We start from the raw sequence: 14,072 nt of genomic DNA, 5'->3' as shown, positions 1-14,072 counted from the left end.
AAGAAACTATAATTCCTTGAAAAAAAAAATAAAAGAAAGAAAATAGAATTCTTCATAAATGCTTTCGGGGGCAGCCCAGGTGGCTCAGCGGTTTAGCGCCGCCGTCAGCCCTGGGGTGTGATCCTGGAGACCCGGGATCGAGTCCCACGTCGGGCTCCCTGCATGGAGCCTGCTTCTCTCTCTGCCTCTCTCTCTCTCTCTCTGTGTGTGTCTCTCATGAATAAATAAATACAATCTTTAAAAGAAAAAAAAATATTTAAAAAATAAATAAATAAATGCTTTCAGTTCGTTCCTGTGTCACAGAAGTTATGTTTTGTTCGTTTTTCTTGATACTAGATTCTAAATGACGAAACCTAAACCAGTGGTTGCCATAGTTTTTTCAAGTTTGTAAATTTGCTTTATATTCAGCTAGTTCTTTCTAGTAAAAGGGCAGTGTGTTTTATAGAGTAGTACACCTAACTGTGGTTAAACAGTGTCTCTGAATCCTGCTTTCTGTTTGCTTAGATGACTCCCCGTGGTCATCCTTGCCACCTGCCCTGACCCCTGAGCATTAGGGGGCCATGGTTATAATAAGTGTTTGCCTGGGAAAGTGTCACTGCTGCAGAATGAATGGTATTTCTAATAAATAACGTAAGGACAACATAGAAGGGTTTTGACTAGAAATTTTTATAGCTGGGGGGAATGTTTGTAGATCATTTAGGACAGTCAAGTTGTAAACATTTTTATTTTCTATTTTCAACACTTTTGTCTAATGAAAAACCTTATATTCGATTTTTATAGCGTGTGCATATTCTGATACCTTGTAAGGTTTGGTTTTCACTTGAAATTACAAATATCAGGTGTTATATATTTGCCACTGTGGACATTATAATAAACATTTCTTGGAAAAGTTAAAAGCTGAAATTTTTTCCTAAAAATGTCATTTCCTCCTCAGCCTTATGTTTACACAACACTGCCCTTTGTCAGAGTGCAACACGGAAGGTTCTATTCGGACGTGACTTGCTTTTTTGAACACGTTACCCATAGAGTCCGGCTGTACAACATACAGGGTAAGAAAACAGAGAAGCACAGTTGTATAAAACACCTGTGTACCGGTTCTTGAGTTTTTTTGCGTGTCATTCCTAATAAATTAGCAATTGGTTTTTGAGCATGGTTTGCTTGCCATCATATTTACCGTGTGGTTTAAAAATCTAATACTACTTACCTTTTGATGATCAGAAATGGTAAAACATTTAACTCTACATATACATGTCCTTTTCTGTATCTTCTCTTACCTGTCATAATATTTGTGTTGGTCATGAGCTCACTAATTGGAATCTTTATTTCTAATATTTAAAAACAGCGTTTTGCCTTTTTTTTCCTTTTCTTTTAATTTTACAAAATCAAATACTGCTTTGGGTTAGTTAGTAGATCACCGTGTCAGAAATGCACTCACTCCCCACCCGCTAGGGCCTTCCTTAAATACGGAATGTCTTACAATAGCAGGTATTACTGGAATTTAACTTTCTTTTAAGAGAAATGTTTATATCACAAGTTCTTTTTGTTTACGACTCTTTACCTGGTCGAGTGTAAAATCAGGTGATTGTTTATTGCTCTTCAACAGTGCTGAGCAGCATCTTTACCAGGCAAGTGGCAGTAGAGAGGCTTTTAATCTTTTTAGGGACTTAACCATGGACAGTGGCTCTTGTCCTTCCTTAGGGTTTGGGCGGAGCCGTGGTACCCAGACACTCTCAGAGTTGCACATTTATGTCAGTTGATGTTGAAAACATTCACTGTTTTTAGAATGGAGTATTTTTTCCACCCACAGATTTAGTCCTTGTAACCAGACCACTTACCTTGGTATCAACTCTCTTAGAAAAGGACCTCATAAAAATGCCACTTTAGATTTCTCTTTGCTGTAAGCTAGGCTGAAAAAGTTAGAAAAGGAAATACTGTTTCCCTGAATCTTTACACCAGTAGATAATAAAGCATTTTAAAACTAATGATAAACTGTATGGGCAGGCACTGTTTGCTTTTTTTTAGGTTTTGTGGGGAAGCGGAGGGTACGATGTTCAGGGAGTGTTCACTTGGCTGCCTACAAGAAAGTCTGTGGTTCTGAAGTGATCTTTTATTGAGTTTTCTAAAATCTCTAGTAAGTCAGAAACAATATTTTTGACCATCCCTTTCTCCTCTTACATAAGCCATTGTTCAACGTCCCTGAGAGCTCTAAAATTATACTTTGAGCTATCACCAGAGGTTTCATTTTATGGGTAAAAAGTACCGTCATCACGCAGGAGAAGTGCTTTTCTGCTTCAAGATTTTCTTTAAAAAATCGTAACGGAATAGTTCTTCCTTGGGTACAACACGGTGCCCACTTTGGCCCAGCCCTGTGTCCTCACGCATGGCTCACCACTGTTCATCGGCAGGTGTACTTAGGGGATGGGCCGTGTCGCAGAGTTAACGCGGAAGCAGCCCACCAGAGAATTCCGACTTCTCAGTCAAATCTGTTTGCTTAATTGCTTTTGCTTTTGTTTAAATGAGTCTGTCACCATCGCAGCAGCTCCAGAGTTTTCGCAGGTTGTCCAGGGGATACGGAGCTCATCACAGAGGATGGTTTCTGCAAATTAGAGGCCCCTCTTCTTCTGCTGTGACTGTAAGCTCAGTTTGCTGTCATATCCCGGTGGTGGATTTGGAAATTAATAGGCTCTGACTTGCCTGTGTGCTCATCCCAGCAAACATGCATTCATCAGACCTTAATGCCTTTCTTTTCTCCCCTGCTGAGCCGTCCAAATGCCCAGTGGCTGAGTAGTGGTCCCTTAGCGCCCCTGGTTCTGCTCCAAGATTTAACGGGCTCCCCACCCTCCAAGGCGACAGTGCCAGCCCTCACATTAGTCAGTTAAGAAATAGAAGTTGTTCTCAACTAGGCACTTAGAGTGTTAGCATCACGGAAGTAATAATAGAAAAATAAGGATGCAGACCTCAGATCGCCTCTGGATGTCACAGTGGATGGAATCAACAGGCTGAAACCTTTGTGTTAGATTTTTGTAGCTTGAAAGCGGAAGGCTTCAGAAGTCGGTGGGAAGCGACAGAGAAATAGGTTAGGTGTAATGTGAAGTTAACTTAGAGTGCTTCTCCAGGTGAGTTTTGCTGTTCTTGCCTGGATTGAACGTGAAGCCAGCGTACGTAACGATTCGAAGCGACATAGCAATCTTGCTTTTCGCTCTCAGGCCCAGAGCATTTATTTATTTTTCCATCGTGGAATTGGTCAGTGGGGGAGGGAGGTACCAGTTCATCAGAAACCATACATCCTCCTGGGTTTGTATCCGAGCCCCTCTCAACAGTTCTCCCTCGTGGGAAAAAATAAGCCCAGTTGTGGAGGGAGAGCCTTTTCTCAGTGGCCTCTGTGACCTGCTTCTGTCCTTTTCTTTCACACCCCGTTGCGTGAAGCTCACGTTGTCTGGCTCCTGGCTTGTTGGGGTTTTAATAACATCACTGATCGAAACCTAAGGAAGAGATGGGAAGTCTTCAGGGTGTTTGGGTCGTGAGGAGCTCAGAGTGCCGGGAAAGGGTCTGGTTATGCTGCACCAAAGCAGCTATACTATGAAATACTTAAAAGCCTGGGGTGTTTTAAACTTTGGCCTCATGTAAACCAGGCATCTGGTGATCGATCAAAATAACATGGACAGGATGTGGCTTTGCGTCGTAGGTGTAAAGAAAACGGCAGCCAACTTCCATGCTGTTGTCGATCGGCTTGTGTTCAGTATTTCTTAAAATAACACAAATATCTACTTTGAATTTAACTTACGAAACTATCTTTGGATATATGCTAATTTTGCCCCCCTTTAAGCTGACCAGATGCAGTTGTTTGAATAGAGCCTGTTTGTTGTAAGTACCTCACTTATGAGCCAGAAAAAAATGGGGCTTGGGGAAGAGAAACTATTAATATTTTATGATGAGATACTATAATTGTATGAGGTGACTAAACCATTACTTATGCAAAAGATTTTATTACCTCTCAGCAACAAGGGTAAAGAAACAGAGTTGATATTATGGGTATCTGTCTTTATTGAATCTCTATGCTAAATCTTTCAAATTCAGTGTGTTTGAAGTATTCTTTTAAAAAACTAAAGTGATGCAAGCCCGATAAAATATTCTTAAATTCCTCAATCTCTGTTTTAGTTACTCTTTGACCATTTTCTACCCGAAGTAACCTTAGGCCCAAATTAGGCTTTGAGAGAAAACAAAATCAAGAACAGAAATCAACCAGCACTTCCCAAATTGTAAGAACTGTGTGGTCATCATTGATTTTGCAACAAACTGAGTTGGGAGGCGTGGGTTTAACCAACTTTAGTTTTCTCCCTTGGTGTTTTATATTTAAGTTTTCGTGTCTCCATTTGCGTTCTCTCCAGCTTCTGAAGATGGTAGGAGGTGCGGTTTAGAGTCCTCTCTTGACATCATTTAAGCTATTAAAAAACACACTGTGTTTCTTTTCATTATTGTTCAGACATTACATTCAAAAGGTTTCTAGAAATATTAAATAATATTTAATATTAAATATCAAATATTTAATATTAAATATTAAAGAGGAAATCTTGGTGCTCACTAATTTTAAAAGATCTACAAGATCAGAGGCATTTGAGAGATTTCTAATGAAACGTAATGCTTTGACTTATATCAGGTTAAATAAGAAATCCAATTTGCAGCACCCATAATTTAATGAAATGCCCTTTTGGAACTGTTTTTTTTTTTTCTTCCCCCAAAGGATATATTTAGTTTGTAGAAAATAATATTTTTCTGGAGGAAAAGGTGGGAGACGTGACGATTAATTTTTCTTCTACTGTAATCATCTTTCATTAAATTGAAGCTTTAAGTGTTACCAAACAGGCTACCTTTTTTTTTGTTGATCTTGAGTTGGAAGATGGAACGTAATACAAGCAGAAGCCCCTGCCACCCCCCTGTGTTGTATTTGATACTGTACCATCACAACGAGTACACACCTTGCAGTGACATAATGATCAGAAAGTGACATTTGCTAGCTGTGGCTTCATTTGTCTTCAGAGCTGTAATTATTAGGCTTTGCTGCCCTAGTTTTCTGACATCAACAGCTACTTTGAAGAATTAGGTTGCTATGGGTTACCAATGTGTCATGTACATTTTATCTAGCACAAGATTCAGGTTCCAGATCTGTTACCATACATACCTTCAAGCTTTTGTCCCCCCCCGGGACTACGTTCTCCTAGGCAGGTGTTTGTGAGTGAATGAGTATGTGTATAAACCATGTTTCAGCCCTTAGGAGAAATATCTAAATGCAATACTTTTGCCTATTTTCCGCCACGTATTATGAAAGTACTGTCTGTAATAGATCTTGCTAAGAGAAAGCAAGTAGCCTGGAGGTAAAATGTAATGAACTGCCATCAAAAAGTATGGAAGAAAAGACTTTCCTTTGGCTAACATGACTGAATAATTTCCTTGCGTTGGGTATGGTTAGCATTCAAAAAGAGATTGCTTAGTTTTTCTCTGTTTTGAATATATAACATAATTGGATTCATAACGTGACCCTTGACTTTGAGAGAGTCAAAAATGAACTTCATCTAGTTAAACACAGAATCACATTGGGAATTAGAGATCTGAATCCTTAGTTGCACCTTGAAGCCAACCAGAGTGACCTTGAGTTTGCCCTTTAATTTCTTACAGACTCCGTTCCTTAAACTGTAGAAAGACAAAATGGTCAATTAGGTGTAACCATTAAGGAGTCTTCACAAAACCTAGTATCACATAAAGACTCTGTCATGCTTAACTCCTTGCTCCTGAATTATTCTAAGGATGCTTGAATCTGGGCCTTCCATCCCTGGAGTCCTCCTACTTGTAAACAAGGTCTCAGAGCTTCACTGAAGTTGTTTTTATTTCCATAAAAAGATTCATGAGGATATTAAAATGGTTTGCAATCAATCTCTCACTTTTTTTCCCCCCAGGACTGTGTTCCATATTTAGTTTAAGAGTAAAAAGCATTAAGTAAGTTATGGCTAGGCAGACTTAGATAATTAAAACATTTTTGGAATACCATAATACGCAGTTGACTGCTAAGGATTTTTTTTTTTTCCTGTTAATTGGAACTTTTAAAAATTGAAATAAGTAGCTATGTGTCGAATCTGATTATTCCCTACAGGCATGAAAGAGAAGGTTATTTTAAGGGACTATAAGCACATTCTGGGTACACAAATTCAGAACTCAGGTTATCTTGGGGGCTGTTTGACAGCAGCTGCTGTGTTGAAGGCATAGCTTCTTAGCAGGGAAGCATCATCCCCCACAAATAAGTGTTATACTAAACTCAGATGAAGGGCACAGGGATGGGAAATACAGGGGAAGTGTGATGGTGAAGAGCTTGGGCTCCAGAGTCAACGCACCTGCATGTCACTTCCAGCTGCCATCCCAGCTCCGCTGCTCACCAGCTGCTTGACCTTGTGGAGGTTATTTCCGCTCTATCCTTGGTTTCGCCATCCTTAGAAAGGTGACAATATCAGTCTACCTCATAGGAGTGTTGGAGGATTAACTGAGTTAATATATGTAAAGCCTGGCACGTATGAAGTCTCGTGTCTCCTTAAGAGGATGTGTGGGCTTCGGGCACCTGGGTGGCTTAGGTGGATAGGTGTCAGACTTTTAATCTTAGGATCCAGAGGTCAAGCCCCACATTGGGCTCCACAGTGGGTGTGGCATCTACTTAAGAAAAAAAAAAGAGGATGTGCAGGCCAGATGAGTTAGACTTAAGTGTGAAAGAAAGAAAGAAAGAAAGAAAGAAAGAAAGGGAAAGAAAGAGAAAGAAAGAGAAAAAAAGAGAAAGAAAGAAAGAAAGAAAGAAAGAAAGAAAGAAAGAAAGAAAGAAAGAAAGAAAGAAAGAAAAGAAAAGAAGAAAAAAAGAAAAAAGAAGAAAAAAAGAAAAGAAAAGAAAGAAAAGAAAGTGGCCATTGAGGGTTGGGGGTATTATTAGGGAAGATTTGATAAAGGAAGTTGAGATGCTACATCTTCAAGAAATGTTACTTACGTAGGCAGAATGGAAAAGAACATTACAAAGCATGAAGGGTTCTTTCAATTAGACTCCTTTGTTCTACAAGAATTTGAAAAACTCTATTACATATACTTGAGTTGATATCTAGTTTTTCTTTATACATTTAAAAATTTGATGGGCAGCCCGGGTGGCTCAGCGGTTTAGTGCTGCCTTCAGCCCAGGGTGTGATCCTGGAGAACTGGGATCGAGTCCTACGTCGGGCTCCCTGCATGGAGCCTGCTTCTGTCTCTGCCTGTGTCTCTGCCTCTCTCTCTCTCTCTCTGTGTGTGTGTGTCTTCCATGAATAAATAAATAAAATCTTAAAAAAAAAAAAAAAGACTTGCACTAGCCATTTCTGAGGCTCTGACATGCTTTTCCCTTTAAAAAAAAAAACTTGCAAAGGATATTTTTTCTGGAATTAATAAATATTGACATTTTAAAATAAGCATATCTAGTGAGTAGCAATTGGATTTCCAAATCATGCATTTTTAAAAAGGCCTGAATAAGATCTTTAACAGTCAAATTTCACATACTTATTTTTTCCCTTGAACTCCTATTTCTATTTTATCTTAATGTAATATTTTTATGTTTGAGAGTCTTGCTATTGATCAAACTTTCATTACCCTTTATGAAAGAAATATATATTATACGTATGTGTATATTAAGTTTAAAAATTCTGTCATTCTAAAAGTAAGGATTAAATTTGTTCCGAATTGAGTTATAAAAGTTATTGTAGTATACCATAGAACCATTCTGATCATTTATTTCATGAACTTTAAGGGAAACCTTGCTCTCAATGGAAGAACCATATGTACCCTTTATATCTCTCTATGTTCATGTATCCATTAGTGAATGTCACTTAATTCTAGAACGAAATGGGTTTCAGCATCGATTCTTCTTAATTTCTGTTTTATAAATGTAAGGCAAAGAATGATGTTACCCTAAATAAGTAGGTAGGTATGGGAGGAGTTCTAAGGATGTCATTCAGTCCCTGGAACGCTTTGCGAGTCCTATGTCATAAATCACAAAGTAATCTGTTGTCAAACGTGAATTTCAATCTCTTATGTTTAATGGCCTACTTGCCTAACAACTTGATTAGATACACCTTCAATTTTGTTGAAAGCAAACAATAGAAAGTCAGGTGTTTTGGAAAAAAATTATTTGTTGCCCAGCCATTAAAAGTCCAGCCAGACTCCAGTATTGCAGAGTATCTTTGCTCAGCGTCCCCTGGAGTTAGGATGACGGAGTGATAGGGTACTGCTTCCTTTTTGGTAAGATGGGAGGAGGAATGATAAAAGTGTGGGTTTTTTGTTTTTTGTTTGTTTTTTAAAGATTTTATTTACTCATGAGAGACAGAGAGAGGGGGCAGAGACACAGGCAGAGGGAGAAGCAGGCTCCATGCAGGGAGCCATACATGGGTCTCAATCCCGGGTCTCCAGGATCACGCCCTGGGCCGAAGGAGGTGCTAAACCACTGAGCCATCGGGCTGCCCTGTTTTTTGTTTTTGTTTTTGTTTTTAAAAAAGAACAACTGCTTGTCTCTATGGTAAGATCAACTTGAGAAATGAGTCCATAGAATCAAAAAAGGAAGAACTGCTTACCTTGTGGCGGGATCAACTTGAGAACTGAGAGTCCACAGTCGGTCTGCAGGCGCCTTGGACAGGAGCGGGTTTGGGAGAGCAGGAGGTAGGCGGGTTCGGAGGGGCCGTCGGTGTGGGGGCTGCGCGGACAGAGCACCGTGGTTCTCCGGCCTCCTTCCCTTGCTGGGACTGTGGGGAAGGAGACCGGGAAGCTTCGGTGTCGTGAGCTCTTGATCCACTTCCTGTGGGAGTGCCCTAGTTAGATCTTACCTGTTTGAGATTTACGATTTAAATGTTACTGATGGGATCCCTGGGTGGCGCAGCGGTTTAGCGCCTGCCTTTGGCCCAGGGCGTGATCCTGGAGACCCAGGATCGAGTCCCACGTCAGGCTCCCGGTGCATGGAGCCTGCTTCTCCCTCTGCCTGTGTCTCTGCCTCTCTCTCTCTCACTGTGTGCCTATCATAAATAAATAAAATAAATAAATAAATAAATAAATAAATAAATAAATAAATAAATAAATAAATAAATAAATAAATGTTACTGATGTAGATGTTGTGTTCCCTCCAAGACAGAGCTTCCAAAAACCAAAAACATGTCGTTTCTTAAAATCAGTGTTTATTAGGAAAAAAAAGAAAAAGACAGCTTCTAGTTTTATTTTTTTTTTCTATTATTAAGTCTTCAAGTATATTGTAGTTACCTGGTGTCATCTTTAATCAAAATTTGCATTCCGTGGAATCAAAATGATACACCTTTCCTATCGTGCCTTTACTTCCGTGTCATTTTGAGAATTACTGAAATGAAAAGCCTAAAGGACGTAGACGAGTGCCCAGCTCATAATAAGTTGATCAGTAAGTCGTAGTAGTTATTTATCTAGTGCTTTAGAAATAAAACAATAACGGCACATCATCGTTTTCTTAAATTCAAGACTTGGAATGAAATTTACTCAAATTTGTATTCATGGAAGCAGATGTTAAGGTTTTCACTTGTGGAGAAATAATCAATGTGAACATTTACAGACCTGGAAATCAGCAAGCACCTCGGGGGATAAATTAGGTCGTACAAGGGACAGGTAAGTTGAATGAGTCAATATGGAGAAAAAGGTCATCCAGTCGTGGGAGTTATTACCGTTTTTATTCTTGGCACTTTCAGATGTGAGTACAGTTTTTGAAAATGATAATATTTGCTTTTTAGAAATATCCTCTCCATATTGACTTACTAAATTTATCACTGTTGCAAGAATTGTCATTACAGTTTACGTGTTGAGTGAAGTGGTGTGTACTAGTTCATAGCCCCAAATGTCAGCTCCCGTTCATTGGAGACGTTGTCGTGAAAGTAAATACATAAAGGGAAGCTATTTTTATATTTCTTTTTTTTTTTAATTATTTTATTTATTCATGAGAGACATAGAGGGGCAGACACAGGCAGAGGGGGAAGCGGGCTCCATGCAGGGAGCCCGACTCAGGACTCGATTCCAGGACCCTGGGGTCATGACCTAAGCTGAAGGCAGCTGCTCAACTGCTGAGCCACCCAGGAGTCCCTCTGATAATTTAAATACAGAACAAAATACTCCCTAAATTGAAGGGATACTACTTAGAATTACAAGCCCTGGTTTTTCAGGACAGGTTTTTTTTTTGCTGTTGTTCACTATTTATTGTTAACAATGGTTGTTACCGTTGCCCAACTTGTGCTCTGAACTCGTGGCTCAGTTACCCCTTCTGCCCAGATGCAGATTCGAGACAAAGGAACGAGGGCGACAATGAGATGGATAACCTTGCATCTTTGCAAATACAGAACCTGTATTTTCAGGACACTCACCGAAGACCTGGCTTTGAATCTTAAATGGGTTTTTTTGAGGGTTTATTTTTTACGTGATTTTGTGTCTGTGTCAAATTCAGTTGAACACCCCCTTGGGTGCTCACCTTCGCTTTTCATTTTCCTAGGTGGGTGTGGGCCAGTTGCTGTTGTTGCCTCTTACTGTTAGGACCTGTCCTAATGCCATGTTGAGCGCCACCAATAAAATGCTGAATTCTTGCCACGTGTGAGTCAGGCTCTCTCTTGCTCTTTCTCCCCAGCTGCTGCCTCTCGCGCCAATAGCCACCGGACTATGGCGAGTAGTGTCTGATTCCTTGGTACACTCCTTGGAGGGGTACGCTTTGCATTTCAAAACTGCCAGGATAAGGTGGTTGGGTTGGTGGAGAAGATGGGGCCAACTCCGAGACCCTGCCCACGTAGGTTTTGCGACGATCTGATGGTGCAGAGACACTGAGAGGAGAGGAGGCCTGGACTCCCCGCAAGCCGGCAGTGCTGCGCGGAGTCATGGCCCCGGGCGTTCCCCAGTCCCACCCTCCCCAGACACTTCCGTCTGCCTCTTCTTTCACGCACGGACCGTGTGTCCCCGATGCCTTCCAGGTTTTCTAGCCACGCAAGGCGGAGTACGCTTCTCGGTTTCATTAAGATGGTGCCAGGCAACAAAATCCAAAGGTGCCGCCTCCCTGCCCTGACCCCGTGCCAGTCGTCATCTTTGTTCCTTCCTTCCTGGAAAATGCCCCTTCTTGTTAAAATGCTTAAAATAATTGTCATGTGCACAAATGATACCAATGTGTACTCCTTTGGCAAAAATCCCACACCGTATAGTCTATGCAGGACCTGTGGGTGACTCCTATCCTGTGCCCCGGAGAGGCAGCCCGGACGCCTGTGCACCCACATGCTCCCTCGCACTGTCTCATGCACACTTGCACGCACACCTGTACAGGGGAGGAATATTACCGTGCTTGGCTTTAGCACGAGGCTCATCACGCCGTGCAAATGCCGCTCTTGCCGTTTGCATCGGGCCTGGCTCGCCCGCCGCAGAGCTTCCCGTAACGCGGCCGTGCGGGCAGCCTCGCTCCCTGCCCGTTGGTGGGCACCTCGCCCGCCCTCCCCAGCGTCACTGTGGCGCCCGCGCCCACTGGACGTGCCTGTGCTCCCGAGGCCTGTTCGCCTTCGCTGGATGCATGAGAGCCCCGTGTGCTCCCTTAGTCTCTTACTGTATTGGCGTCTAAAGGGACTACTGCGACACTGAAAAAAGATTTGGGGTGGTTTTAAGGACATTTTGTATTCTCGCAAGCCTGTCCCGTAATTACTTTGTATTTTTTTTTTAGTGTCGTTATCATTTTACTACTCAGTTGAGTAGCGCCTGCAGCATATGGGGGCCCGGGCCAGCACCCTCTTCCCCCTTAGGAAATGCCCTGGAGGCAGCTGAGCTGGCGGCCGTGCCCGGAGGCAGGGAGGCCGAGAGGCCCAGAGGCCCCGTGGCCTGGTGTCAACTGCGGATCCCGCGCCCATGGCATGCTGCCCTCTGTCCCGGCCCGTCCCCACCCCTCCCCTCACATGGCTCCCCCCCTTCCCCGGACCGAAGAGAAGCCCTGGGAACTCCTGGCCAGCCATGCCCAGGGGGAGCCCTCTGGCAAAGGCGCCTCTTGCCGCCCAAACGGCGACAATTCTGCGGGTCCCCGATGCTGGGGCTCCCTTCCCGGGCCTTCCAGCGAGTTCTCCTGCGGGACGGCCCGCCGTGGGGGACTCTTGGCCTGGAGTAGGAAAAGGTAGCAGTCCTTTATCTCCCTCACACAGATTCTTCTTTCAAAAGTAATGTTAAAAAATAAAAAGTCCTAAATCCCCTCTGATAACTCAGGGATACCTCCTTGTTTCAATCACTGTTGCAAGGTCTGGTTTGTTCATAGTGATGTGTCAAGTGTGACCTTATTTTAAAAGCCTGTCCTGGCACAGGATTTAAACAAAGTCTTGCTGGGTTGTGAACAGACATTGAGGCTCCTTATAAAGGACGTTTAAGCATTTGCTGCCGCAACAGGATCTGAGCATAACACTGTGCTCCAGAAAGATGATTTTTCTCAACAGAAATGACTTCTTGTTGCCAGAGGTAATAGGAAATTAATTTTTTTCCCGAAGCGTGTTTTTTTGGGAAACGTTTTCCAGAGACACATGACTTGAAATTAAGGACACTCTCCTTTGTAAGACTTTACTTCATTTCATGTATTCTGTTGACCCCTGAGAGAAAACCCAATGTAGAGAGAGGAGAAAACCTACAGTGCTCGAAACCCTACGGATGCCTCCGTAGATGCGGCGTTCCCCCTAACGCTATGCGGGAACTTCATCCCTGGTGCTGCATTTTGTGTGTCTGGCATCGTTGGTTTTGTCAAAGTTTATCTGTTAAAATTCCGCGTACGTTTCATTGTTTTGGAAAACACTCCGGTTGATGTAAACCTACTACAGGGGAAGTTTGCGTCTAAAGTAATACATTCCCTGGTTCGAAGAAGGTAACTGTTGTCCTAGCATCAGTATATGTGATTTTTTCCCCCCCTTTTAACTTCCCAATACCAGGGAAGCTGTTTGGGTCAGCTCTCTTGGCAGATTCTTCTGGTAACTGTCAGAAGGGAAGGTATGTATGTGTATATTCAACTGGACGGGCGTTAGGGGTTCAGTCTGTGGCCGTAAAGCAGGAGGGAAAAGGCCACCTTCTTCCCCCACTCCTGGAGGTCCTGCTGCTCATCCCAGCCGTGTGAACATAGTAAGCTGTTGAAGTCCTCTAGGACTGGGCTCGTTGACTTAGAAGAGTAGCCTCTCGCAGAACAGAACTGTGGATTCTGAAAATCCCATTGATGGAGGCCTCAGCCCATCAGTATTCCTACTTATGCTTCACGGTCCCCGGCACGCGCCTCCCATAAACCTCGGGGGCCTTGGCTAGCTGCATTTACGCTACTGCCCATAAATCCCACTGACTCAAACTTCCTCCCTTTGACTGTTTGCTTTCACCTTCTCTAAGCCCTGGGGATGCTTCTTGGCTCCCAGAAAAAAAGTCCTTACTCTGTTCTCCTGCTCCTCACTTCCCTCCATGTGACCCTCTTTGTCTAAAGAGCGTGCTGGTTGTTGTCCCACACTGTTCAGGTCACGTGTGAGGACTGGTCGGTCACGTCTAACAACCGCAGGTATGGGTCCAAGGCTCTCAGAACCTTCAGAACCTTCCGCCGTATGAAATAGGATAGGGCCACCCTTTCTCCGTTCGACAGCTTGCTTTCCTGATTGCTCTTTCGTAGAAGATCCTTTATCTCTTCTACTCAGTCTGTATTACAAGTGTGAGATTTCTTCCTAACTCCCATCTCCATCTCTGAGATAGACCCGAGCCTTCACTGAGGACCAGAAGATACAGTTAGGGTAGCATGACAGATAGGAATTAGTGAACAGTGTAAGCTTATCCAAAAAAAATAAGTGCTTGATACACCTGGGACTTCTCCAAGCTGTCCTCTGCTTTATGTAGCAAAGGGCAAAATGAATCACTCCATAACAAGGGGTCCTAAGAGATACCAAACTCAATTAAAATCGATTTAACTTCTGGGGAGCGCTCCAGATTATACTCCACAAATACTAATATGGTAATATCAGTTTCGGCCATAAATCATCTCATTGGATCTCGTGTCC

General features: G+C 42.6%; 1 protein-coding gene across 1 annotated transcript in view; it reads left to right on the top strand.

Annotated features, from left to right (window-relative positions):
• MAN2A1 (mannosidase alpha class 2A member 1) overlaps positions 1 to 14,072 on the top strand; it is a 162,037-nt gene that overhangs the window by 123,675 nt on the left and 24,290 nt on the right. The window contains exon 16 of the mRNA XM_077861780.1: positions 935 to 1,049. Within this exon, the coding sequence (XP_077717906.1) occupies positions 935 to 1,049 (115 nt within the window). The remainder of the gene's footprint in view (positions 1 to 934; positions 1,050 to 14,072) is intronic.

The sequence above is a fragment of the Canis aureus genome, chromosome 2, assembly GCF_053574225.1.
Source record: "Canis aureus isolate CA01 chromosome 2, VMU_Caureus_v.1.0, whole genome shotgun sequence".
Classification (NCBI taxonomy): domain Eukaryota; kingdom Metazoa; phylum Chordata; class Mammalia; order Carnivora; family Canidae; genus Canis; species Canis aureus.
The sequence above is the reverse complement of the archived record's forward strand: the minus strand, read 5'-3'. Positions and strand labels throughout refer to the sequence as shown.